Source organism: Falco biarmicus, chromosome 1 (genome assembly GCF_023638135.1).
Source record: "Falco biarmicus isolate bFalBia1 chromosome 1, bFalBia1.pri, whole genome shotgun sequence".
NCBI classification, from domain to species: domain Eukaryota; kingdom Metazoa; phylum Chordata; class Aves; order Falconiformes; family Falconidae; genus Falco; species Falco biarmicus.
In genome coordinates this window covers 22,673,342-22,700,480 of record NC_079288.1, presented here as the reverse complement: position 1 = coordinate 22,700,480, position 27,139 = coordinate 22,673,342, and the positions used below count along the sequence as shown (strand labels likewise).

At 53.6% G+C, this 27,139-nt stretch overlaps 2 protein-coding genes across 3 annotated transcripts in view; both read left to right on the top strand.

Moving 5' to 3' along the window:
- The first annotated feature begins 1,903 nt into the window (after positions 1-1,903).
- Positions 1,904-15,614, top strand: P2RX1 (purinergic receptor P2X 1). Of its 2 annotated transcripts, none has more exons than XM_056323621.1 (13): positions 1,904-2,881; positions 6,381-6,528; positions 7,063-7,134; positions 7,593-7,662; positions 8,197-8,293; positions 9,005-9,085; positions 10,649-10,790; positions 11,852-11,982; positions 12,651-12,741; positions 13,416-13,481; positions 14,131-14,223; positions 14,748-14,795; positions 15,071-15,614. In XM_056323621.1, the coding sequence occupies exons 1-12, from the start codon at positions 2,745-2,747 to the stop codon at positions 14,790-14,792; spliced, it is 1,173 nt and encodes a 390-aa protein (XP_056179596.1). In that variant the 5' UTR covers positions 1,904-2,744; the 3' UTR covers positions 14,793-14,795; positions 15,071-15,614. The 2 variants fall into 2 exon arrangements, with proteins under 2 accessions (XP_056179596.1, XP_056179603.1); XM_056323628.1 differs by having other exon boundaries at positions 1,905-2,881; positions 14,751-14,795.
- A 7,930-nt stretch (positions 15,615-23,544) lies between these two features.
- CAMKK1 (calcium/calmodulin dependent protein kinase kinase 1) overlaps positions 23,545-27,139 on the top strand; it is a 107,977-nt gene continuing 104,382 nt past the window's right edge. Inside the window, exon 1 of the mRNA XM_056354093.1 lies at positions 23,545-23,641. The gene's annotated coding sequence lies outside the window, so the exon portion shown is untranslated. The remainder of the gene's footprint in view (positions 23,642-27,139) is intronic.

Below are 27,139 nucleotides of genomic sequence, written 5' to 3'. Positions count from 1 at the left end.
CAAGTGTCTGTGCAGCAGGTCATGGGCACTTCTCTGGGCTACACCTTAAACAATACACTTCTAAACCCCTCTTTCCACTAATTCTTTTTTTTATTATTATTTTTATTTTTAGGCATTACAGTAATGTATTTATGATTGCAGCAGAGTATTGCAAACAGAAAGCAAGCCCTGACGTCACACTGGGACAGCCCAGCACCTGAGCCGCAGCAGAAGCCATCACAGCCCTGTGAACTCAGCATCTCCCAGCAGGCAACTGCCCTGTCTGGGCAGGTAATTTAACAATTTAACAACCCAGGTAGAGCACTTCCCCACGACAGCCACCTGGCAGAGATGGGGAGGTATGCTAGCAGCTCACGTGGGTTATCACTGGGAGAAGCAGCACTGCAGCTGGGGGGGAGCAGGATGCAGGTCCGGCAGGCGGCCAGGCACACTGGCCAGCTGGCACTGCTCGCACGCCCTCGTCGCTGTTGTGGGGCCAGGTAGATTAGCCCAAAGCTATTAAATTCCCTGTTATAAAGTCATTTAAAGAGTGGCAAACCCAGGGCTGGTGTAGGCATGGGAGAGGAGTGAGCGATGGTGGTGTGCAAGCCCACGAGGGTTTGGGCTCTGATTTTTTTTCAAACATTTGGGTGACATGGCTACGGTGGTGCCCATGCTGGGTGCTGACAGCAGCCCAGGAGAAGACCCAGGCCCCTTGGGTGCTCCCATGCTGGGGTCCCCTGCTCCCCACATCACCCCGGATGCGTCCATGAGGTCCGGCCCCACTCGCCAACTGCAACGTGGCTCCAAGAGATACTAAAATGGGAGATGCGTATTATCTCCCCATGGAAAGTATTTTAGCTAAATCCATGCTATAACCATTTTATTGACTCCAAGTACCAGAGAGAAGGTTGGAAGTGACTCTTTTACAAGTCATTTTGCTGTTAAATTTAGCTGTCCTATTTTCATTATCCCCATGGCTTTGGCAAGGGTGAGTAGCCTTCCCTAAAAGGCCTCGTTTCATACAGTAAGTTATTTGCTTCTCTCCTGACAGATATCTAAGCTTATAAGGTTTTTCTGCTCTGCTCAATAGCAGTATCAGCCTTCAATCTTATATGATTAGCATCAGCATTTCATGTTTGCTTTTGGCTCCCCGTCTGACAGCTTTCCATGTTGCTGAGGACTGGGGCGTTGGGATGGTGTCACGTCACTTGTAACGTGGGATCATCTGATTTTGATTCCCAGGCTTCATGGTAAGAGCAAAAGATTTGGATAAATGGTTCATCCGCTTTTTTCCCCCATTTTCCCTATTGCCCAGCAAAGATAATTGATTTGTTCCACTCATTTCGTGGTTGTCAGGTCTGTAAAATATTGAGTCGAAAGGTCAACATGATGCCAAGCAATGGGCAATTGAATGTGAGAGGTGGTGATGTTAAAAGTTCTGGAGAGGGAAGATTTATCCCAGCAGGTTAAAATTTTCCATATTTTCAAAATAATTTCCCCCTGCAGAGAGCGACCTTGTCCCAGGCTCGGTGGCTGCAGAGAGCCAGCCCCTCTTCCCAGGTCACGGAGGCAGCAGATGAACCAGGGCTCACGGGATGGAGCCTGTCCTTGCGGGGAGTGCTGAAGCTGCTGGGCTCTGGGCTTTTTGGGGAAAACATCCTCTGTTTCCCCCAGCAACAATCCTCCCCAGCCCCAGCGCTCCCCAACAGAGCTGCCCGGGGGGGTGCAGCGCAGGTCCGGGGTCCCCCATCCACAGCCTCTGCGCCTTCCCCAGCAATGAGTCATCCCCACTACCCCCCAGCTTCCCCCTGCAGTGATGCTGACACTCAAATTTCAGTCTGGCACGTACAAATCCAGCCCCTTTCTCAGCGATATTCACTTAAGCAGCGTCTGCACTGCCCTGCCGAGCATCCCTCCGGTGACCCTGGCAGGGCGGCCGGCCCCGCTCACAGCCATGGCTTTCAGGAAATGCTGGAAATGCTGAAAATGCTTCGACGTGCGCCCAGCCCAGCCCTGTGCAAGCACTGGGAACCAGCCAAGCCCCAGCTGGGCGGCCTCGCCATGGGAGGGGGCCAAGCCCGGCGCCCGGCTGCCCTGTGGATTGGCTCCGAATTGCTGGGCTGGGGGTTCTGCGCCCGCAGCCTCCCCCTTCCCAACCCTTTTTCTGGGGCAGCCTTTGGGGGACAGAGGAGGACATGGGTTAGGGACACGAATGGGAGACCCACAGCCTGAGGTGGCTGCTGGAGTGGGAAAGATGATACCCCAACCCCAGTTCCTAAAATCGTCTCCTGGGACCCCCACCATCTCCTCCATCCCACCATTGCCCCCAGGGATACCTAGTGGTCCCTGCTCACCCTGAGCCCTGCCCGCAGCCCCTCTGTCCCCAGGGAAGGTCCCTGCCTGGGCGAGGGTACATCCCTCACGGGCAGGCAGCTCCGTCCTGGTGGCACGTGGGCTTGGCAGCGGGGTGGCCCTGCACCCTCCGCACCCCGTCCCACCCCCGGACCATGTAGGGCACCGGCTGCTCCTCGTCCAGAGCTTATAGGAAGAGGAAACCTCGTCCCCACGCAGAGGAGGAAACCCGACAGCCCAGATGTGCACAGAGCAACAAAGCCGATAGCATTTTTATTTTCTTTTTTTTTTTTTTTCCCCCTCCTCTCTGCAAACAGAGGAGTTGCTTGAGCTGCAGCGGGCACAGCCCAACCCACGGCGCGGCGAGCGGCAAGGCCGGCGGGAGGCTGCGGCACAGCCCTGGCGCAGCCATGGGGCAGAAGTGCATGGAGAAGGTGTCCTCCTTCCTCTTCGAGTATGATACCCCCAGGATGGTGCTGGTGAGGAACAAGAAGGTGGGACTGACCTTCCGGCTGATCCAGCTCATCGTCCTGGCATACATCATCGGGTAAGGCTCCCCGGCACCTGCTTTCCCCCAAATTAATGCTGTGCCACCGGGTTCAAAAGCAACGGAGATGAAGGGGCTCCTTTATCACCTATATCCCAATGCAGGGGTGGTTATCGCTGGTGCCATCGCATCTCCCTGGCCATGGCCACATGCAGCTCAGTGTCCCACCGTGGGTCTTCCAGATGGCTGCTTGGTCCCCACATGCTCCCCAGCAGCGGCTGCGTGTGCAGGCTGGAGGCTCATCCCTGCCCAGCCCCACTCTGCACGCCGAGGCCCCGTCTCCTCACTGAGCTGCATCCAAATCCCAATCGAGCTGCTGGACGGTGGCCTGAGAATCTGTTGTTATTTTTATTTTCATTTATATTAAATAAGAGGCAGCTGGGGCCAGCACGGTGATTTGTGAGACCCAAGCGGCTCAAGACAGGACCATAAATCTCCCCCATCCACCACCCCGCCGGGGAGGCAGGGCCAGCCCAGCGGCTGGGGCCAGGACGGAGCCTTGCTCCAAATCCCTGCTTTGCTTTGCTTATGGGAGGCAGCTCTAAGAGCAGCCACGGTGCAAGAACAGCTGCTTAAAAAAGGCAGTGAGTGGAGCAGGCAGGCGCAGAGCCGTGCGAGGATGCATGTCCTCGGGTGCCCTGGGGCTGCTGCTCCTGCCACAGGGATTGGGTCCCTGTCCCCTCACTGTGGGATGATGTGCCATGCGATGGGATGCCATGCTCGATAAAAATCTTCGCTGTGCCCCCATAGTTGCTGTGGGCTCAGCCCTCAAGACAGACTGGCACCCTTCCATCAGTAAAGGTCCCAGGGCAAGAGGTCTGCAGGGAGAGAGGGTGTCTGGCCATGAATTGGAAAAACTGGGTGTTTTTGGAGTGCGGGGAGCCCAAAGCCTAAAGGAGAGGCAGTAGCTCCCAGGGCTCGGTGAAAGAAAGTAGCTGTGGGGAGCAGCAGTGCTCAGCCCTGCTTTTAGCACAGATCCCCTGGAAAGGGGGAAGAGCTTCCCAGGCAGTCACTGTGGGACCCCCACATCGCACCCACCCACCTCACCAGCACTTTGGATCACCAGGGTAATCCTCACTCCCAAACTGCTGCTGAGCCAAGGTCTCAAAGGATGCTCTGTTGCAAAAGGCTTTGCACCGGCCCAGACTGGTGTTACTGGGAGCAGCACTGGCTCTACTAAGGGCTGAGCCCATGAAGCCCCAGGGCTCCAGCAAACCCAGGTAGGGGCGGTTGCTCCTGTGGATGAGGATCTGGCAGAAATGGTTGCCCAGGGCGGGACTTTCTAAGGAAATGTGGCTTAAGCAACCCAGCTAAACGGAACAGGCAGCCAGGAGGCAGCAAAAAGAAAACCAGCTTGGAGGTCAGTGGCAGAGGGGAGGAAGTTGGCAGAAAGTTGCTGTAATTCCTAAGTTTTTACTGGTTTGGTGGGGTAGGGCTCCGCTAGCCGGGGGCTGCCTGTGAATGCAGCTGCCCATAGCCCCACCAACCACTGGCATCCCCTGGCTGCCTGCAGCACTGCCTGCGCTCCCCTGCCTGCACTGAGCCATGCCGGAGATTTTGTCTTCTTTGAAAGCAAGTTTGGCAAACAGATATTTATTTTATTTACAATTACCCCAGCTTTGGTCCCCCTTGGGGCAGCAGGCATGGGATGCTCATGAGGATGCATGCCAATGCGTGGCTGTGCTGGAGGGATGTGTGGCAGTGCCATCAGTGCAGAGGAGGGATATGGGACTGATGTCACCAAGAGACCCTTCTCACCCTTGGGGAGCCGCTCTTTCTGCTGATAATGCTGAGATAAGGCGGTATCGCTGCTGGCTGGGTGATGCCAGGCGCTTCTCAGCTGAACTTTGCTTTCTGGCTTTTGTTTCCTGAGAACACCACCACGTGCGAGGGGGCCGCGGGCTGAGCTGCAGGATGAGGTCAGCTTGGTGGCTTGGTGACTCTGCCACAGTGGGGAGCAACACCAGGGGACTTTCAGCACCCAGGCAGGGCTCGAGGGGGCATTTACAGCATGATGATGAGATGACACCTCGTTTGCCATGACCATGGCTCAGTGGCAGGGTGGGGGCTGCAACCTGTCCTGCCAAGGGGAGGCTGTGTCACAGTGGGGGGCTCTGTGTGCCCACAGTCACCTCTGCCAGGGTGGGATGAGGTGGCCATGGCAGAGGCTGCTCTGGAGGCAGATTTAGGGAAAGACTCCACCGTGGTGCTAGCCAGCTCACAGCCTCCTGCAGCTACAGTGGGGAAGATGCCCAGCGTAACCAGTGTAACCCAGTATGGTCCTCTGCCTTGGAGGAGGTTGGAGCTGGGGGTCTTAGCCGGGGTGGCAGCAGTGCTGAATTTCTCCTCCTGTCCCCAGGTACTGGGGCAGATGCCACCCCCGAGGTCCCCTCACCCCCTGTCCCGGGATGCTGATGGGGCTGCAAGCCAAAGTCCACCATCCTCACGAGGTTCCCATAATGTCCATCACCCCTAGGGCAGACCTCTGGACAGCACCTGGGGTTCCCCCATTTTCCCCTGTGCCCATCAGTCTGGTGCCCGAGGATGAGCTGACACCACAGGCTGTCCCACAGGCAGTGTGCTCCTTCTGTCACAGCCAGCAGGACCGGTGCCTGTGGCAGCAGGGACAAAAAACAGATCACTCCTTTTTTAGTGCCGGGAATGCTCCGTGCCGCCAAGAGCGTTACCCGAAATGGTTGCTCACCCATGTTTATAGTCTTCCTGAGTCAGAGTTAATCCAGCGACAGCTTGTTTATGCCATAGGTTAAATAGTGTCAGCGCCCTAATGGCTGCGCAATGGGCTGGGAAATGCAGGGAGAGCCCCATGCCAGCCACAGCAGCGTCCCCAACCCTGCTCCTGCAGCCCACTTGCCCCCATGTGCATGGGTGGGTGGGTTAGGGGGGGTTCCTTTTGTCCTGACAGCTGATTTTCCCCACGTGTTGGGGTGCAGATGGGCTCCTCAGCACAGGCTTTCTGTGGGACTAACCATGACATGGTGTCCCTGTGGTGGAAAGCAGGTTGCTTCTGCCACAAAGGTTCCTTTTGCTGGGTGGGGAACAGTGGCCGTGGACATGAGCCATGTCCAGGCATACCCCTGCCTTGGCCCTGGAGGCACTGATTTTTGGACAGTGCCTATGAAGGGGGTCAGGAGGGTCTGGGTGGGTCACTGAGTCCAGCAAGCTGCAAACCCACCATAACCTTTAATCCCAAATGGCCAACGGCCACCCTGCACCACCTGCCTTCACACACTGACCACCACAAAATGCATCCCTGTCCCCAGAATAAATCATCCCACCATTGGAAGCCAGGTCCCACAGGTCCCACATGCCTCGAGCAAAGGGTAGGAAAGTTCAGCCACGTGTCCCTTACCCAGCTGGAGAAAATTTGGCAAACAAGCCCCCAGGTGATACTTGGTAGAAGACAGTGATGTGCTGGGACCTGGGCTCCTGGGGATGAGCCTCAGTGGCCGTGCTCACTCCACCACCTTTCCCTATCCAGGTGGGTTTTCCTCTATGAGAAGGGCTACCAGTCTCAGGACAGCATCGTCAGCTCGGTCTCGGTGAAGCTGAAAGGCCTGACGCTGACCAACGAAAGTGTCATGGGCCCTCACATCTGGGATGTGGTGGATTATGTTTTTCCACCCCAGGTAAGGAGGCATGGTGGGTGGGTTAGGGGGGGTTCCTTTTGTCCTGACAGCTGATTTTCCCCACGTGTTGGGGTGCAGATGGGCTCCTCAGCATAGGCTTTCCGTGGGGCTAACCATGACATGGTGTCCCTGTGGTGGAAAGCAGGTTGCTTCTGCCACAAACCTCTGCCCACATATCGCCCCTGGGGAGCATTTAGTGCTTGGGACTCACCACGGTTGATGGGGCACGCTTGAGGCTGCATCCAAAAGGATCAAGGCTCCTCCGGTGCCTCTGGACAAGCATCTTAGGCAGCAAAAGGGGTCCCCCACTGTCTCTGGTGCTGGTGGCACTGCAGGTCCCCAGGGCCACTCCCAGCTTCCCAAGCTGTGATGAAGGATAGTGGATGACCCAAAATTAGAGAGAAAGGTGCCGTCTCCCTGGGCATGCCCCGGTGGTTTGGGTACCCTACACATTGCCCCAGGGAAAGGCTCCTCGCAGAGACTCCATCAGAAAACACGGTGCTGGCTGTGAGCTTGTTGGCTCTGTCTCCACAGGGGGACAACTCGTTTGTGGTGATGACCAACTTCATTGTCACCCCTGGACAGAAACAAGGCAACTGCCCGGAGGTAAACACACTGGCTTCCTTCAGCAGCCTCAGCTTCTGTAATTTAGGGGGGGTTGTGGTGGTGGCACTGGGGAGGGAGCTGCTGGCGTGGGGAGGTTTGATAAAAGCCTGAGCCTGGCCCCGTACTGTCATTCATGACTTGCGAGCACTACGTGAAATCTGTTGTTCTGCTGAAAAACAGCCACTATCCATTTAAGTTTTCTTCTTTCTGAGATGATCGAGCAGAGCAGACTCAAGGCTTAAATAAAAGCATCTGCCTGGAGTTCAAAAAAGAAAATCCCCCTTTTTTCTGCTTAATCTGGGCATCCTTGGTTGGGAAGCGGTGTACAGATACGGCTCTGCCTTCAGCTGAGCGGCATTGCCCCTGAGGACAGTGCTGCCAGGCGAGGCAGGAGGGACAGAGGGACCGAAACAGCAGGGTGTGATGCTGAGGGGCGGCTGCCTGCTCTCCCCAAACAGCTGCCGGACGCGGGGCTCTGCACACGGGACAGTGACTGCAGCCAAGGGAAGTACAGCCGCCAGGGACAAGGTACGGCACGCGGCCCCGAGGGGCTGGCACCGGCGTTTCTGGTGGGACATGCCGAGCACAGCGTGCTCTGGCAAAGCGGCGTGGCTGGGGTGCCTGGCAGGGGGACCCGCTTCTGACCACCAGTTTGGGACAAGCCTCTGACATGCCGGGTGAGGGTCTCACCTGGGCTGGTCCTGCTTGCTTGTTCTGAAAGGTACCTGAGCTGCAAAAAGCTCTGCAGACAAAAGGTTAATCAAGACCAAACCATTTCCCCACTTTGCTATCCTTCTAACAGCTCGGCCTTTTCTGAGGTGTATTTTAGCAAGAAAAATGCCCAGTTGCTCCCCTGTACGATAGTGCAAGAGAAACCACCGCCCCACGCTGAGAGGCCACAATTAATTCCTCTTGTTACAAAGGGGCACCAAAGCCCTGAGTATTTTGTGTCTTGGATGTCTGCAGCATGGCTGAAGTTCCAACCACATCCCACCCATCCCAGTGTGAGGCTGGGTTTTCCCGGTGTCCAGGAGCGTGAGCAGCTGTCTCTCTTCTCCACAGGGCTCATGACAGGCAAGTGTGTGCATTTCAATAGCTCTGTGAAGACCTGCGAGATCTTTGGCTGGTGCCCCGTTGAAGTTGATGACCACATTCCCAAGTAAGGAGTGATGTGGTTGCTGACTTTTTCCAGCCCGATCCCATCCCAGCAAGCGCAGAGCAGATCAAGCCAGGGCTCTGCAGGATGCTGCCAGGACAGCCTGGGTCAATTCAGACCCTGTGGCTGTACATGCTGCCCACTGTTCCCAGGGGGTTTGTGCCTATCCTGATGTGGTTTTCCTCCCAACCTTGCCAGCAGCTCACCCCATGTCTGCTGGGTGCTCTGTGCACGGACTAGCAGCTCCCATCCATCCCGTTTGCCTTCAGAGTAAAGTTGTGCTCTGCCCGTGAGATGTTCTCCATCTCCAACCTCCATGGCCGCTGTGAAGCATATCCTGGTAGATGCAAAGTCCTTGTCTTCCTTGCCTCCCCTCCTCGCCGGGCAGCCGCAGGGACAGCCAAGATCCATCAAGGAGCCCAGGGAAGCATGCAGAACCTTGAGCTCTCTTCCAGCCACCTCACTGTGCTTTTGGGGTTTCTTAACTGAAATCCCAGCTCCTAACTGCCTGTCTGTCCCCTAACAGGCACTTCCATCCTTCCTTGGGACTTTTCTGAACCTTGTTGGGATCTTTCATGCAGAAGGGAAGGGATGAGATCATCAGTTTTTCTGGGTCCTACTTGACCCAGTTTGGATGAATCCCCACCAAATGGGGCTTTCCCTAGAGGCCAGAGAGCCGAGGGATGGACACATGTCAACACTTGTGTTTTTCAGCCCTGCCCTGTTGTCAGAAGCAGAGAAGTTCACCTTGTTCATCAAGAACAGCATCACCTTCCCCAGGTTCAAGGTGTCCAGGTAAGGGGACATCTGGGGGGATGGCTTCTGCTCGGTTCCCCCAACCGTGTCCCTCGGGGAGGCCACGGGTGTAGCTGGATGCTTGATATCGAGGATGCTATTCCTCACCAGTGAGACCAGCGCTACTTTAACTGCTGCACTGATCACCAGATCAGCTTATGGGAGCCGAGACATTTCCCTCCCAAATCTGTCCCACCTCAGCAGGTACAGGAAAGGTTTCTGGGATTCGTGTTCCCTGAGTTACCCTCTCACGATGCATGTGAAAATACAGTTTCTCTGATTCTTCATTTTCCTTCTCCCTTTTCCTCCCTGAAGAGAACAATAAAATACGAAATGGCCCAGTGGGGTGTGAGCAGCCAGGACAAAGCCTGGTGCCCAAAAATGAGCAGAGGCCCCTCTTAACATCACGGTTCTCGCTTGCTTCTGCAACAGGGTGTAGGGTCGCCCCCTTCCAGGCAGCTGCCTGAAGGCGCACACCTAAGAGGATTTGCAATGACACTGATTATGTATCTGATTTGGAACAAATTAACGGAAGCTCTTTGTGCTGAAGGTGGCTGATTCCTCCCTCTAAGCCGATCGCATCCCTGCGCTGCAGCCAAGGTTAAAGGCCCTGGCAGCCGGCACGCTTGGCAAAGCCTCGAGCCGACCTTGCGCTGCACCCCGAGAGGTGGCAGGGAGAGGGGATCCCCCACCAGCAGCACGGAGGGCTCCAGCGGGGGCGAGGGCAGGCAGGAGAGGGGACGTGGTGGGGGAGAGCAGGTCCTGGGAGGTGGGGTGGGCCAGGCTGGGTGCTGCTGCAGGGGCTGAGCCAGGGCTGGATGGGGTCATGGGGGAGCTTCCTGCCTTTGATCACTGCTGCTAATGAACTGCTGAGCATAAATTATGGGATGGGGTTGAGCAAGGCACAACTTTTAGGTCATTTGGGTCAGGGAGGCTTCACAGAAAGACTATTTTTAGGCAAAAGAGCAGAGCAGGGTGGAAGGCGAAATGCTGTCCTTTCCTTTTCACCCTTTCTGGAGGAGATAGCAAATCCAGATAATTCTAACAGCTGTGGGATGCACGATCCATGAACTTTCCCAGATGAAAACTGTTGGTGCACAGAGTTGGTGCCTGGCAGAGCCCATAGATGAGCTGAGATGTGGAGAGGAGAGGCAGCTGGGAGGGATGGTGGAGGCCATGGGAAGGTTTCCAAAGCTGAGGAAGGAGAGAGGGGGCTGCTGGAAGATGTGAGGCCAGGCAGACATGTGCTGCATTTGGGCAGCAGGCAAAGCAGCAAACCCAAAGCAGAGGTGGAGATCATTTGCAAGAAAGAAAACAGCAGAGGCTTCCTCCGTAGGAGGAGGTTCAAGGGAAATGAGTAGCTGATGAGGTGGGAGAGCTGGAGGAAAGGACCCACTCTCCACGCATGAGGTCTGATGAGCATGTGGAGCAGGAGGAGGTGGCCCTGGCCTTTGACATGACCTGGCTTTGAGCAATAGGTTGGACCAGAGACATCCAGAGGTCCTTTCCCCACACAAATTATTGGGTTATTCAGACTCCTTCTCACTGTCTTTTCATTCACAGGCGCAACTTGGTGGAGAGTGTTACCAAACAGTACCTGAAGAAATGCACCTATCACAAAGTCACCGATTCCTTATGCCCCGTGTTTGACCTGGGCTACATAGTGAAGGAATCGGGTCAGAATTTTACCTTCCTGGCTGTTAAGGTACTTTAATTTCAAATTATGTTCCTTGCTGACGTGTTGAGGGGGACGCTGACAGAGCTATCATCCCCAAGCTGTTGAGACACGAGGGATCTGCTTTCTCAAGGACTTGAGAGGCAGTGTCAGAATTAGCTCTTGAAGATTATGAATCTCCTTGGACGTGGCCTAATATTTAAGCCTTTCTTGGAAACTCCCCTGTAAGATTGACAAGACTCGTCTCGCTGGCAGGAAATCCAGGGTTCAGTTTGTTTTAATTTGGGCAATGAATAACTAGAGCTGCGTGGCCAAATCCCGTCCAATTGAGCTTGGAAACCTTGGCTGGATGGTCAAGTATTAGTCATCGCACAATGTGAGCTGCAGCATCTCCCCAGGCTCAGAAAGGCAGCTTTGCCCAGCGCTTCTTGGGGTGGTATGCAAGAATATCAGCTATTTATGCACTGTGGAGCCTTAAGCTAACTTTGCTAGGCAACAAATCAAATCAGAGGCTTGCATATATTTAAAGTGCAAAAAGACGAGCCTCTGGGGCACAGCTGGTTACAACCTGGAGCGAGCTCGGGAGGGACTGCTTCATTTCCCAACAGGTGGCCACTTCTCTTAGAGGTTTTCTTCTGATTTTCATGGGTTCGTTTCACTCTCCTCTATGACCGTGTTAAATTGTCCTTGATTTTCCCTGTGACGTTAATGGTTTGATGGCAGGAAAGGCAAATTTCATGGGCAAGCTCAGGCTGTCCTACAAGGGCTGGGGGTGGGGGTGGGGATCTGCAGGGAGCACTGTTTCTCAGGACCATGCCTTGGCCACGGGGTGCTGACCAGGAACAAGAGGGCATGAATTTAGTTGTGTATCCAACATTTAGGGCAGAAGCATGTACCTCCACATAGGGTGATGTATAGGGCACAAAGCTGAGGCTGCCCAGGAGGGCTGAAGCAGTGGTGGGGTCCATGTACCCTGGAGAGCCAGGACACCTCGTAGCATCGAGAAAGGCCATGTATGAGGGGGGAAAGCGTTTCTCCGTGCGGGCCAGGTCCTAGAAGGGCTAACCTCATGACCCCCCTCTCGGTTGCAGGGAGGAGTGGTGGGCATCACCATAGACTGGAACTGCGACCTCGACTGGCCCGTCCGGTACTGCAAACCCATTTACCAGTTCCATGGCCTTTACAATGATGACAGTAATGTTTCACCGGGCTTCAACTTCAGGTAAGGAGACCCCTGTTAACTCTCCAGGCAGAATTCAGAGGTGACACCTTTCAGGATTCCACAGCACTCAAGAGGTGGTGGAAGATCGGGGACTGTTCTCTGGCTACCTTTGCAGTGCCAGACAGCAGTGCTGTCTTTAGAATGGCAAGAGAAAAGTGATAACCTGTCTCTTGGCCTCAGAATTACCCCATTGGCTTTCCCTGTACATGTCCTCCCCCTTGCAGACTCTCCCACTCAGCTGAGATCTCACGAAGCCTCTTGAAAGACTGGAGATGGTGCAGGGTCATCTCACGTGTTCCCATGCTTCGAAACATTCAGCCACAGCATGGCATTTAGGCATAAGCTGCTGCTGTAGCTGCTGCTGTAGCTGCTGCTCTTTGTGAAGCTGCCACTAGTGCTGCACTAATATCCACTGTCACTTGGGTCATCAGGTACCAGCACTGGCAGGAGCTTTAACTCCAACTGGCAGGAGGGAAACTGAGGCACAGAGGGCAGAGGTGCCAACAAGCAGGCTCCTTTGGGGGGGTTAAGGAGAAGGTCAGGAGCAGCCAGTGCATCCTCAGATCTTCACCCTGCTCTGCAGCCCACTAAGATGCCAATGCCCTCAGGTTGCAGGGGGCTGTTAGACACCCTGGCAGGCCACTAACGCTCACCATCCAATTCGACAGATATGCCAAATACTACAAAGAAGATGGGATGGACAAGAGGACGCTCTACAAGGTGTTTGGAATCCGGTTTGACATTTTGGTGAATGGCAAGGTAAGGGTTCACTGGGTTCGCCCCTGGATCCCCAGGACAGTAATGCCATGTCCTCAGGAAGGTGCCAGCTCTGTAACGCAGCACTAGGGTCTCATGGGGCCAGGAAAACCAGTGTGAGTGGTTTCCTGGGGTGGTGGCCCGCTTACCGCAGCCCTTCGGAAGGGCCAGTGAGGGGAACACAGAGGGGAAGCCCGTTTTACAGGTCACGTCAATCAGCTGCAGTTTGATCAGTGGTTTTGTCCCAGAAAACATCATGATGGGTTGGGGGGAACTGTGGAAACTCAGAGCCTTTTACTGATATTTCCAAAAGCTCCACATTTGTACCTTTTTATTTTGTCTTTTTCTTCCCACTGGGAGAGAAGGCTTTCCTTGTTGTGTTCCCACTGGGGACATTTAAAGGGTATACTTTTTTTTTTTTAAATTAAAAATACAGGAAGCAAAATAATTTCAATTTGTGTCAGCCCAAAATTAACCTACCACATTTTTCTGTTTGACCAATGAGTTTAAAACCAGCTCTTACTCAGCTCCTGTTTCTCTCCGTGCTGTGGTTGTGGTTTGGGTTGCTGCAAGGCACTTTAGCTGAGCTCCACCTACAGCTACGGCACCCTTTCCCCCCCCACCCCCCACCCTGGGCTGATTGTAACATATCACCTATTTTCTCCGATTTTATTCAGGCAGGCAAATTTGACATCATCCCGACCATGACCACAATCGGCTCTGGAATTGGTATTTTTGGAGTGGTAAGTTCAGATATTTCCAGCCTTTGTATGGAGACTCTCAAATTATTCTCCTTGCCTGTGACATCTGTGGGGAAGTATCCCTGAGCTGCAGTGAAATGCTGGCTCCCGCTTAGGCAACAGGGGATGGGCTAAAGTGGGGAAGGAGATGCTCTCCTGCCTCACAAGCTTAGGGAAGTGGATTCCTGCTGGCCACTGGCTGATGTGAATTCTGCTAACGGGAGCTACTGCCCTGTGAGCCAGGGGAAGGCAGGACCATGCCTTGGTATCTCGATAGTTTCAAGTTAGAGCTGGTGTGGAGGGGGGTTTGGAGGCGATGGGCAGTATTTTGTGCATGACAGAAAACCAGCATCCTATTCGGTTGTGATCATTAAAGACTTTGGCGTGACCCGAAGGGTGCTGTGCTCTGCATATACCTAAAGTGGAAATGCTTAATTTCTATTGACTTAAATTGCCCAGTATTGAACCCAGTACATTTCACATATGTCCTAAATGGATATTTGGGAACTCTACGCTCTTTAGCTGCTACCACGTTGTGGGTTGAAACAGAAGTGACCCTAATTTGTGGGGCAAACTGGAACAAGCTGGAAGTACGAGGTGGCACAGGTGAGCTGGGAGGGCAGCCCCAACCCTACCTGCACTTTGATTTAAGGCCTCTGTCCTCTGCGACCTGCTCCTGCTGCATTTTCTCCAAGGACGGGACTATTACAAGCAGAAGAAATTCAAATATGCAGAACAAGAGCCTGTAAGTATCAGCGAGTCCCTCCCCTGCGGAGGCTCTTGCGGGTGAGTGAGTGTGGCTGTGTGTGTGAGTAATGACGCTGTAACACAAACATTTGTATCGAGGAGCAACCAGGCGCCTTCTGAGCTAGTGGGAATCCTGAGCCTTTGGGACTGTCAGAGACTGGGATCCATGTATTTGCTCTCCAAAATTAGAGACCTTCTGTGTGACTCGCTGTTAATAGCTTTATTCTCTCCCTTTATCTGCTGATATTCCAGTATCTGGTAACACTTGCATTGCTTTAAGGGAAGCAGGGGCGGACTAGTGCTTTGGAAAACTGGAAAGTGTCCCCTTTTCTGAGGACATCTCCATGACCATGGGATGTTTCGTGGCATTGCATAGGACACAAAAACAGCTGCCCTCAAATTAATCTGAAAATATGCTTATACATCGGAGGTTAGAAGTTGCTGTTTGACCACATTTTTCCTTGGCATTAGAAAGGGGCAGGTCTGTAAAAGAATCATCGTTTTCTCTTGTTTAACCCCCAGTCGAAGTCACATAAGAAGGAAAAGGAGCTGGACAACACACAGTGAGAGGTGAGTCGTGTTTTCCCAGACGCTGCTAGCATGTGGCTTGGGGTTATCCCAAGGCCCCCGGGAAGGCAACAGGGCTCCAGGGAATAGAGGAGATCTGAGTTGTAGGCTGTAATGTCCAACCTGGAGTGAGTGTTTCCCAAGGCAAGCAAGTGCACACAGCAGCACTGGGCATGAGATGTGGAATTGATATCGCATCTTCAATGGCAGCATCACTTGGAGAGGGGCAGTGGGGAGCAAAACACCAGAAATCACCATGCACCTCTCTCTCTTGGCAGAATCCACACTGACCAACAAACCTACACACTCTTCCTTCTCCTCCTCTCCTAAAACATGGTCGTCATCCCCTGTCACCACCCTGCGCCAGCCCCAAGGCCAGTGGGAGCAGCGTCCAACACCAGCTCATGGGAACATGCTGCCCTGCAGCCAGGGCAGGGGCCGGCTGGCCCGGCACCCTGCCTCTGGTGGGACACGCTTCAACACCACGGGTGGGTTACACTAGGGGACCCTCAGGGCCCTCCAGCAGCCCTGCTGCAGGCCACGGGGGTCTGCAGCCTTTGCAGGCACTTCTGAAGTGCTCCTGTTGCACCCTGCCCGGTGTGCTGGGGCTGTGCTGAGGCATCCCGCACCCGAAGCCTTGGGGAGAGCATCGCTGCCTCTCCTTCCCCGGCTGCACCCTTGGACAGCTGCAAATTGAGGAGAGCAGGAGGGAAGGAGAGCTGGCAAGAACCATACCCAGTCCCTCAGCATGGGGTAAAACCGGTTATTTTGTAAGGATGTATTTTATTAAAAAAAAAAAATAAACCTTTAGTTTTTCTACTACATCCCTTTGCAGTGCCCATGCTTGCCCCGTGGTGCAGGTGTCAGCACTGGGGGGTGGGGGTGGGGGGGGGGGTGGGGGTGCATGCAAAGCAATTCTGTGAGTCGGCCAGGGCATGGAGCCTTCTGCAACGGGCTGAGCACAGGCTCCCGGGGGCTCTGCCTTCCCCTGCAAGGCCCCTGGGCCTCCGGCCACGAGCAGGGGTTGTTATCAGGGTTGTCACTCGGGTTTCCGCCTCAGCCAGGCGGGCTGACAGCGAGCGCTGGCACCCTGCCGGCCATCATGACCGGCTGCCTTGTGCCAGCTCGGCCTCCCGCTGCCCACGTCGGCCAGCATTAGCTGGTCAGAACCGACCTTCTCAGCGATAGCCTCACAAAGCAGCTCTTTGCACCCAGCAACAAATCTTCCCCTCTCCGCGAGAAGATTTGCACTTCTCACCGCGTGCAGTTGGGCATCATGAGCTACGGCCAAGCCCCACACGGCTACCAGCAGCCCCTGCCCTGTGCTGCTGGCTCTGTTCATTCTCCAGGATGCATCAGGATTCTCTCTCTGAGCGTTGTTTTACACCCCTTGGAGGAAATTTTGCCTTGGTCACTTCAAAACTGGATACCAGCTGCTGAGGGAAAGGCAGTGAAGAAGCTACAGGGGTTGCTCTGCCTGTGGCTGCAAGGCTGCTGGCTGCGGTGGGAGCGTGAGCAAGCAGCCTGCAGGACGGACGTGCGGCGGTGGGCTCGTAGGGACACGGCAGCATGTGCCACAAACTGTTGCAGGTGATATTTGGTCACAAGCTCAACAAACGTTTCAAGCCATACATTCCCCATGGGGAGGTTATTTGGTCTCGGAAGGATGCCTCAGCTTTCACAGGAAGGGGTGCTTTTTGTAAGGTTATCCATTTGGCTGATTTTTTTCACGATGCTGACCGCTGTTAGGAGAGATGCTGGGTGCTTATATTAGAGATGCAGCGATGAGGGTGAGGAAAAGCTCCCCAGTCTCTGGAGGGGTTAGTGCCTCCTTAGAGGGCACTGAGGGCATGGGGCTGGTGGCATCCCCAGGCAGCCGGTGTCTTCTGCAGCGCTCATTGAGGCGAAGCACCGCACAGTCGCTGTCTTGTGCAACGGTGCAGCCCTCCAGCAAGCTGCAACCAGCAGAGGGGACTGGGAGACCATTTCACACAGGCATGCCTGAGGAAAATTGTCGTCAAACAAAGCCTTCAGGTAACCTTTTGCACCCACTTAAACTGGGTCAATCTCCAGTCATAACTTAAAATAACCGGTGCAAGGCTGCAGGTAGAGCAGGGGGGTGTTTCTGGCTGCTTAATATTTCAAGCTGCTTGTAAGGCAAAGCCCCTATTCTTTCCTAGGAAGTATTTAAAGGCAGAATAGGAAATTAGGGAAAATGCTACTTGTAAATGATCCCCTGTAGTTGCTATTCAAAACCTCTGAGCTGGGATTCCTGAAAGTCCCAAGACTGCTTTAAAAACCATTGGAGGATTTATCCTCATCTCCTTGCTTGTTTTTAAAAATGCACAATCTTTGGGGATCCTTTTGTTTGCTTTTCATTCACTAACCGTTTCTGCAAACGGCGGAATGTGATATTGTAATTTGAATTCTTTCACCAAAACAAGCTCCTTCTCTAAGGTAGGGCCCCCAGGACCCGTGGTTTTCAGGTGGGTGCCACGCAGAGCAATAGCTGTCTGGGGGAAACTGAGCATGTGTCTGATTTTTTTAAGTTACACAGATCCTCTCTGTGGTATGAAAAGGCAGGGAAAGCCCATGGCAATTGTTTTGGTCCCTCCTCTTGGCAGAGGGCTGGAGCTGGTGTTCAGGGGTGGCAGAGCGAAGAGGAAGGACTGCTCAGCCCCCCGGGGAAGCCTTGGTTGGTGTGGGTGCCCTGTTTCTGCACTGCAGCTCCCAGCTCCTTCTCCCAGTGCCTTGCGGTTCGCTGAAATTCATGCAAAATTACTGAACGCAGGGTAGTACACAGCAGTTAGAAGTCTGCCTATCTAAAGCACTGAAAAAGGGAAATAGTGACCGCTTGAAGATTTGCCCTTAAGGGCAAAAGAGAAAGGCTGGCTGCACCCTGCAGTGCACTAGTGCTGCTAGTGAGCTTGTTGCGCGGAGGGCTTTCAGCCCAAGTGCCCATGGGGAGGTGTGGGTGACCATCAGGACCACACTCCTGGTCCTTTGGGTTTGACCTGACCTTGCTGTGAGGGTTAGGGAAGAATTTTCTGTGCTTGCCATGGGTTGTGGCCAGAAAGCGCCTGTATTTGAAGCTGTAACAAATGCAGACAGTGTACCCTGCTGCTCTCTGACCTCTGAGCAGTGAGCCAAAGTGTCACAGAAACCCAAAGGGATTTAGTCATTGTGCAAAGACCCCTTCAATGACAGTTGGCTGTGTTGCTTCCTAGTTACGCTGTGGCAACTGAGGGTTGTCAGGTTGTTGGGTTTTTTAACTCCTTGTTTAGTTGCGTTTTGGATTTTACATGGTTATTTAGCTAATAGGAAAACACTAATAGAAAAGGAACCTTCAGCAAATCAAACATTGCCTCCAGTCCTTTCAGCCAGAAAACACAACAGAAAGAATATATCTTCTCCAGCTAATCCCAAATCACTACAAACAGCACTAACAAGCCTTTATGTGTGATGTTGTCAGTATAGTCCTCTAAGGGCCTTACAGAGGCCTCCTGCACCGATCATGGGGGTTAGATAAAGAGCGTGAGCCCTGAGTGCAGTGTTACTATTCCCGTTTTACAGAAAGGGAAACCAAGGCACCAGCAAATAATTTCTGAATGCCTATGCAAATGTGGTGAACAGATTCTGCTTCTGACCAGTTGTTATCTGTGAAGGTTACCAGGTTGGACCTGGTACAAATATATCTTTTCATCCCCTGAGGTGTGGTTACTCTGAGAGAAATCAAGTGGCACAGATATTCCAGCAGAGCAATTGCAGAAAAATTATTCAGCAATAATTATGCTGGTTAGTAATACTGCAGAGATGAGGAATTATATTTCAACCTCTGCAGAGCTGGCAACATTTAATCATTATGTTTGCGCACAATTCCCAGCACAATGAGGCCCTGATTTCCACCTGGTGTTTCCAGACACTATAACAATGCAAATTAAAAATGAATAACACTAAAGAAAGAGAGAGCTCCTATGCTGTGCAATCTCTCCTATCTACAAGCCTACTCGTTCTTTCTCTGACACAGCAGACTCTCTTTTATTTTTAACCCAATCTTCCACTTAGGACATTCTTGGATTTTTCCCTAAAAAAAGCATCTGCCTTTCTGGTTACACTAATTCCCTTTTTCTTTTGATGTGGGAGCATGTTTTCAGTCGGATAAATCCTCTGGCTGGCACACAGTGAAGTGCTGACATTTACATCCTCCCAGCCTCTAAAGGATGCTTTTATTTCCTTCTGTCCCAAAGATGTGCATTCTCAGGCCAGATTGTGCTGGGTGGCAAAAGGACCCTCTGTCATGAGAGCGCTAGACATTTGCAGCTCAGCCTGCAGCCATAGTCCCGGTGACAGTATGGCTGTTACAGTTCATTTTTGCTGCTGCCAGCTCTGTATTAATTATGTCAGGCTATTTTCTTTTCCTTTCTTTGGTGAAGTGCTCTCTCCTTCTGTTATCTATTTCTAATTGCTTTATTGCCTTATTCTAGAAAGCGTAAAAGTCAAAGTGTCCAAATGGATTCTGAATATAGCAACAGCGCAGTCAACCGATGGGCTTTTTAACAGGGGTAAGTCAGGATCATTTCAGTTAACAGAGCTTTGCCTCCTGGTACCAAGCACAGATCCTGCTCAGCTTTATGGCACCACAAAGAGATTTGCCCCAAGCTGTCCTTAAAAGAAATGATGGCTTCAAGTCTTTTTTTTAATCTAAACATATTTGTGAAATGCCTGGGGAAATGTAAAGTCTCCCTCTCGTGACTGTAGTAACTCAAGGTTAAACACCCTCCCAGTCCTTGCACCCAGAAAACACACGAGAAATAACAGTAACCAACCAACTGCACCCGACTGCTATCAAACAGAAATACCAAAGTCTTGTTCTAATGTTATAGCCCTCGTATCTAAGCTTCAGAGAGACGTTATTTGGGACTGTTTTTGCACTGGTCATCGCTGCTACACACCTGTGTATTATGAAAAGGGAAACTGAGGCACGTGATTGTTTTGTTCTGTTTTCTGGAAGAAATAGCAGCTTCTGACTGAGACTAGCTAACCAGGTTATTTCATTAGGCCAAGTGCTAGCAGACTTTGCCAGAGGCGATACTTTCAAACCCTGATGCTGGTGCTAAAACCGTGCTTCAGACGTCACTGGTGATTTAAACTGCCTGATGCTAACGGAGACAGGTCTTTAGGGGACAATCCTCAGCACTTTCCAAACAGCATCTTCAAGCCAAACATGAATCAGCCCACATGACTTCTGGAACGCTTGAAAATACTTCTCAGCAGTAGTTATGGCAAGAGGAGCAGAAGGCTGAAAGTTTTCCTCATCGCTCAAGAGAAGCTAAGCTGTCCCTGCATGAGCAAGGCCCTGCTTGGTCAAATTGACAGCCCTTGTGAAACAGGTCAGTGTTTTACCTTCTGTGTGTTACAGTCTTTCAGAGCATCTCTCGTGCCCCACAGCCACAAGAGCATGGTCTCTCCATGGGCACAGCCACATTCCTGGGTGCTGAGCACTTATACCTGGGCATCCAAGAAGGAGGTTGGTGGGGCTCTAACTGCTCAGGGCTGGGAGGAGGGTTTGCTTTTGCTCATAGCCATGTCTTACTTTCCTTGAGAGTCCATCAGGACCAACAGACAGCCCAGGAGCTCAGGCTGGTGGGTGTCTTGAGATGATATCTCATCGGTGATTGCAGATGAGCAGCCTTGAGATGATATCTAATCAGTGATCATTAGGTAATATCTGGCGCTGCTGGAAGGAGGCAAAAGCTTTGGAAGCATGAACTCCAGGTGATAAGGCTCTCTGCTGACCTGTTACAATCCTAGAATCATTTATGTTGGAAAAGACCTTTAAGACTGAATCCAACCATTAACCCAGCACTGCCAAGTCTGCCACTAAATCATGTCCCTAAGTGCCACATCTACATGTCTTTTAAATACCTCCAGGGGTGGTGACTCAAGCACATCCCTGGGCAGCCTGTTCCAGCACTTGACAACCCTTTCGGTGAAGAAATTTTTCCTAATATCCAATCTAAGCCTCCCCTGGCACAACTGGAGGCTGTTTCCTCTTGTCCTACCGGTTGTTAGTTGGGAGAAGAGACCAACCCCCACCTCGCTACAACCTCCTTTCAGGTAGTTGTAGAGAGTGAGAAGGTCCCCCCTCAGCCTCATTTTCTCCAGGCTGACACCCCCAGTGCCCTCAGCTGTTCCTGGTCAGACTTGTGCTCCAGCCCCTTCCCCAGCTCTGTTGCCCTTCTCTGGATATACAGAGGAACCAGGGAACTGCCAGAGAAAGACCAGCCAAATCCTTGCTCCTAAAAGCCCTGGGGTTTAGCCAAATGAAGCTCCACTGCCACGAGCAGAGACCAAATGTGGGCTGGAAGGGAGAGGTCCCATAAAACCCGGGCAGCATGAGATGCTGGAAACCTTTTGTGCCAAGCTTTGGTGTTGAAAATAAACCCTAGCATTTCCTTGCCTTCTTAGTTCTGTCAGAAAGGCTTTCTGCATGGAAAGAGAAATGAAGAAGTATTTCCAGCTGCTGGTGATTGGTCCAAGGGTGGAAAGATGCTGCCCCAAACACCCTCCTTCAGAAACCATGGGCCCTCAATACTTTATATTTTTGTTTCGGTTTAGGTGCTCTAGCTGCCACAGGAAGGAATTTTGTATACCTGAAGTGCAAACCTGAACCAAATAATATTTAAGAGACATGAAAACATGGAAAAAACTGTCACAATTGTGAACAAAATATGCTCAAGGAGACTGACAAATTGCCAATGGTAAAACCCAGAAAATGTGTTTTCACACTAAAACATGGCAGGCTCTGTTACCCTCCTGCTGTTTTATGTCACACTGCTGTTCACCTGGTCCAAGAGCCCTTCTCTGCCCCAGTGTTTCCTGTTCATGAAGATCTTCTCTGCTGGATTTTCTCTGTGGCAAGCTGAAAGAACAATCCTTTCCATCTTTCTAACAGGGATCATTTCACTGAATGTAGTAACTCTTTAATAGTCAAGTTTAGAACCACACAAGTGCTGGAATTTTAGTTTGCTAATGATAAAACCACTTTTTTTGTTTGTTTGTTTTCTTCCTTGCAAAATAAGTAAGGGGACAGAGCATGTTGTGATCATATAATTGGATCCATTATTTTTTACCAATTCAAAGATTAACTGTAGGCAAATAAGGTCTCAAAGATTTCAAGCTAAATTCAAAACATTTCAGTTCAAAGCATTTTTGACTGAAAACTGGCAAGTGGAATGGACAAATAGTTTAGGTGGAAGTGAAAGGGCGTTAGCCTTGGATAAACCTGTTCATCCGTAGAGAGCTGCTCAGCTGCCTGTGACTGGCCAGGGTGACAAAGCACATTTCTGCAGGAAACATTAAGACTTGGTTGCACATGGTAAATTGCAGTATGGTATGTCTGACTACAAGACACATACCCACAGAATGAGTAAGTGAAAAAGTTCACAGTCTTTGCAAGGCTTACCAAATGACTTTGGTATTTTAATGATTAGTGTCTCTTAATTACATTTTGATACTTCTCTAAACACAGTGACAACCTGAGCAAGGCTTTTTGGGATGGGAGACAAAGTTGGTAGCAAAGCACAAGCTGCATTATTAATATGTTGAGTTGTTTTGAGATATGAAACCCATGGTAAGAAATTAATTTGTTTCCAAAGCGGAGGACTATTTCAGGCCCATTGGAAGGAGGCACAGGCATTTCTACCCACTTGTTCTCACAGCAGGAAGGAGCGGCAGCCTGCAGTGGGTTGAGTCAGGACATGGATTTAATCCAACTCTTGCTCTTCTGCTAAAGGCAAGATCCCCTGGTGGCGACCTGACCACCAGTGGGGAGCCCAGCGAAGCCCGGCTGCAAGTCACTTGTCACAAAATGGACATCCTCACAAATCCCACAGGAAACACACTTCACAGCTGGGTGCAGGGCTGCAGTGGGAACCCCTTGACCCAGGGGCACGGTCAACCGTGAGCCAAGTAGGTAAAAGAGAGCTGGAGGGAAAAATAAAGCCAAAGCATGAGTCATAAAACATGGCGGGCATCTGCTTGTAGGACTTCCTCGAGTGATGGCAGTGGGATTAGTTGACGTGCAGCTTTTCTCCCTATTGCTGTAACACTTCAGAAAATGCTTGTGCACATGGTCAGGGTTGACTGTAGAGCCAGAGCCTGGCTGAGGGGACACCTGGCCACACTGAGGGTGCGCGGGGACCCCTGGGCAAGCATCCGCAGAACAAGGCCGCCTGCCCCAGGAGATGCGCTCTCACGGCCTCCTTGGAGTCAGGGTACCATGAAACCACCTGCCCCCACTGCCTGATCGCCCACAGCCCAGGCAGCAGCCACCTTGTTGCCTGTCCCCCCACCGCTGGTCTCCCCCCTGCCCGCCCCCACATCCCTCGCCTGGTGCAACCCCCTGGGCCCAGCAGCGCCTCGGCTCCCTGCCGTGCCAGCACCACTTTGCCTGGTTATATTGCCAAAAATCCCGGTGTTTTCACCCAAAAGCCCGCCCTTAGCCCAGGTGTGCTTCTGCTTGGGCACCATCCAGCCGCACACCCCCGAAAAAGGGGGTTTTTGCCTCAGAACCCGCGGCCGCCCAGCGCCGCCTCTCCCTCACAGCGCCCGCCGGGCAGCGACCGACTGCCGCCGTGCGGGCCCGGGGAGGCGCGGCCGCCGCCAGCCAATGGGAGCGGGCGCGCGGGGCGGCTATTTAGAGCCGGGGTGGGGGGGGGGCTCAGCCGCCGCGCGGCCAATGGGAGGGGCAGGCGGCCGGGGCGGCGCACGCTGATAGGGCGCGGGCCGGGCAGTTTCGCCGGGCGCCGCAAACAGTGGCACGTTGGAGCCGGCGGTGCCGGGCGCAGGTGAGTGGCAGTGGCGGGCGCGGGGTGGCGGGTTCGAGTCCCCTCGGCCTCTCTCGGCGCCCCCTCCCTTCTGAGGTGCCGCCTAGGCCGCGCTGCCCGCCCCGCGGGTCTCCCGCTTTCAGCCCTGCCGGGGCTGGCGGCACCTCCCCGGCCTGGGGCAGGTGCCGCTGCCGTGCGGCCGCGCACACGCGGGTTCACCCCGTGGGCAGCGCCCCGGCGGGGGCGCACGGCGGGTGGGCTCCGGAGGCGTGCGGCGGCCGAGGGCCGGCTGCCGGGGCGGGCGCGTTCGGGCAGCTGCCTCGTCCCCTGGGCTGCGGGAGCGGCGAGGCCCCAAAGTAAATGGGGGCGGGGGACGGACAGACCTAAAACCGGGAGTCCTGAGCGGGCTGCCCGTCGCAGCAGTCGTGTCTGTCCCTTTTCTAGCGGGGGAGCGGGGGCAGAGGGGGCGGTAGGTGGTGTGGGGTGCGCCGTGCGGGTTGCCGCTGGCTCCGAGCCAGGCTGGGGCCCGGGGGGCCGGGCCGGGCTGGGGCGCCTTTACCCGGGTCAGCGCTGTCCTGTCCTGGGGGCCGGGCTGGGGCGGGGGGGCCTTTACCCGGGTCAGCGCTGTCCTGTCCTGGGGGCCGGGCGGGGGCGGGGGGGCCTTTACCCGGGTCAGCGCTGTCCTGTCCTGGGGGCCGGGCTGGGGCGGGGGGGCCTTTACCCGGGTCAGCGCTGTCCTGTCCTGGGGGCCGGGCTGGGGCGGGGGGGCCTTTACCCGGGTCAGCGCTGTCCTGTCCTGGGGGCCGGGCTGGGGCGGGGGGCCCTTTACCCGGGTCAGCGCTGTCCTGTCCTGGGGGCCGGGCTGGGGCGGGGGGCCCTTTACCCGGGTCAGCGCTGTCCTGTCCTGGGGGCCGGGCTGGGGCGGGGGGGCCTTTACCCGGGTCAGCGCTGTCCTGTCCTGGGGGCCGGGCTGGGGCGGGGGGGCCTTTACCCGGGTCAGCGCTGTCCTGTCCTGGGGGCCGGGCTGGGGCGGGGGGGCCTTTACCCGGGTCAGCGCTGTCCTCCCCTTTGCACCAGCCCGGCCCGAGGGGGGCTCAGCTCCCCTGCCCCGCTTACCTTGCCAGGGAGGGAAAACAAACTGCGGCTTCCACAGGCCTGTGTGCTGTGAGCAAGGAAAACTGCTGATCCTGCAGGGATATCGCTTTCTTCAGCTCCTCTGATGAAGCTAAAATTACCGTTCTGTTGTAGCTGTAACTTAATGGAACAGGTTTTGTTTAATAGACTGTTGCTCTGCTATTTACAATACTCTGTGGTTCCAAGTCAAGCTTACGGTGCCGCTTCCCACAACGCGTTAACCTCCTCCCTGCGAGGCATCTCTGGCAGCTTCAATTAGTTCTGGCGTTTGACACGGGATGGCTTTGAAGTGTTGCTTTTGACTGGATAAGGCAAGCAGAGAGCCGTTATCTTGGTTGCTTGAAGAGAAAAAGCAAAGCCAGTGCGATGGGGCTGTGCTCCAACACATCCCTGCGCATGGCACAGCTCGCTGTGCTGTGCCCCGTGCTTGGGCTGGGGTGCGTGGTATGCATAGGATTAATCTCCAGGCACAGCAATAAAATGCTTTCCTGGGCTTGCTCCCATGGCTTTTGCCTGGAGAAGGCCAGATCTTAGCAACCAGGAGTGTAAGCACCAGCCTGTTTTTCCAGCGAGGAGTTCAGGCATGTTATTGCTCGATACGGTATGAAGGCTGGGCTTTAAGTCACAGTAGGTGCTGGCTGCTGATAGCTTTCTTTTTTTGAGGTTCACTGGTATGAAGTGCCTTCAATCTGGAGCTGTCTCCAGCTATTTCTTCTCCACGCTTTTGGGATGTATCTTGTGGGTCGGAGCTGGCATGCTTGGAGTGGGATGTGTGGGGGTGCGTACCCTCCCAGGACAGCTGCTGGCCCAGGGAGGGTGGGCAGAGCAACTCACCCAGCCTCTTCTGGAGCAGAGCTGCAAGGGGACCTCGCCTGCCCAGCGTTGTCCCGAGGGACAGTGAGATGCCCCCATCACTTCACACAGCCTCTTGGTGCTTGACGTCTGCCATGGCCTTCAAAGCCTGTGCTGCTGGGGCACCTGTGCCCCTTCATTAGGATGTTCATTAAACACTAAAGGCTTTTGCCTGATGAAATTCATTGTCCTTGCACTAACCAGCCTTTCAAGGCTCAGCTTCCTTTTGCTGGGAAGGGACCGTGGGATTTCTGTCCCCTTACGGGCTCTCATGGGGTGGCTACAACGGGAATCTCTTCAGCCTGCAGCAGAGGAGATGCTTGGAAGGACGGCATGGCAGCGTTCTGTTTGCTGGAGGAAGAAGCACCGTTGAGGTAACGGTCACCGCAGGCACTTCTGTGGTTTGGACCTCAGCTGCGTTTGAAGAAGTGCCACTATGCTGAGTGTGTCACTGTACCTCAGACAAGGGTCTGCTCGCCAGAGTACAGCATCTCTTCTTGCTGGTGTTTGTTCCCTGAAGTTACCTGAAGGGTGTATTTAACCCAGTTGTTTGTGCCAGCCTCTCTTGAGGACAGCCGTGTCTGAAAACCAAGCCTGCAAGTGTCACTGCTGACCTTAGGAGAGCCTTGACAGGGTCATTGCTACCCAGGAGCAGGGGAAGGAGAAACCTCTTTTGTAAGAGGCTTCAGAAAAAAGCTGGGGTGCTGGCTGGCCTCTGTGGGCTATCAGCAGGGTGGTTTGGCTCTCCAGAGGACCTGTCTGCCTGGCTGAGGGGCAGAGAGGATAAATCTGATGCAAATCCGGGCAAGCCGAGTTGGGGGGGGGGGGGGGGGGGGGGAAAGGGCATGTGTTGGTGGGGAGCTCAATGTGAGAATTCTGCCTGTGCTGGAGTTGTGGAAGGCAGTTTGTCTGACAACATCTGAAATCAATATGTGCAATTACTCTGCCTTGGGAAGATGCCTGGAGAGAGCATACCCGTTACTGCCCTGAAGTGCAGGTGGGTGATGAGCAGGTGGCATGTCCATGGGTCTGTTCAGCAGCTCAAAGCACCAGCACACATTGGCTGCAGGGAGAGGCAGGCTCTGCTCATTTGTAGGTTTTTTACCCACCTCTAATTTGGGTAAACGTGTACAGAAGCAACTGTTGACATAACTCTAATTTGGGGTGGGGGGAGACTTCTTCCTGCACAGCTTCTGGCAGATGCCTGCTGGTACCTAGCCCTGCTGCTGAGGTTTGGCAGTTGGAGAAGATGGGCAGCTGAGCCTGTCCCTTTGCTGAGAACCAGTGAGGAGGCAGGTTACCCCTTTGTCTTTTGGACAAAGCTGCCAGTGTAAAAGCGAAGTATAGAGTTGGTATGAGATAAAATCTTACTGCCTTGTGCCTTAAGAGGTAGGGAAGCAGACACATCTGGGGAAAACTAGGTACACAGTAACCCCTGTCAAAATTCTTCCTCTTACGTCTTTCTCTTCATGGTTTCTCTTCTGATCTTCAGTCCTTTATTTTTTGGCACAGGATCTTACTTGCTTTAAGAAG

Bases quoted from the DNA above. Each gene is read 5' to 3' on its own strand.
- P2RX1 (XM_056323621.1), top strand. From the start codon at position 2,745: ATGGGGCAGAAGTGCATGGAGAAGGTGTCCTCCTTCCTCTTCGAGTAT. The intron at 10,791-11,851 runs GTACTTTAATTT...TCTCGGTTGCAG, and splicing joins TTACCTTCCTGGCTGTTAAG to GGAGGAGTGGTGGGCATCAC. The intron at 11,983-12,650 runs GTAAGGAGACCC...CCAATTCGACAG, and splicing joins TCACCGGGCTTCAACTTCAG to ATATGCCAAATACTACAAAG.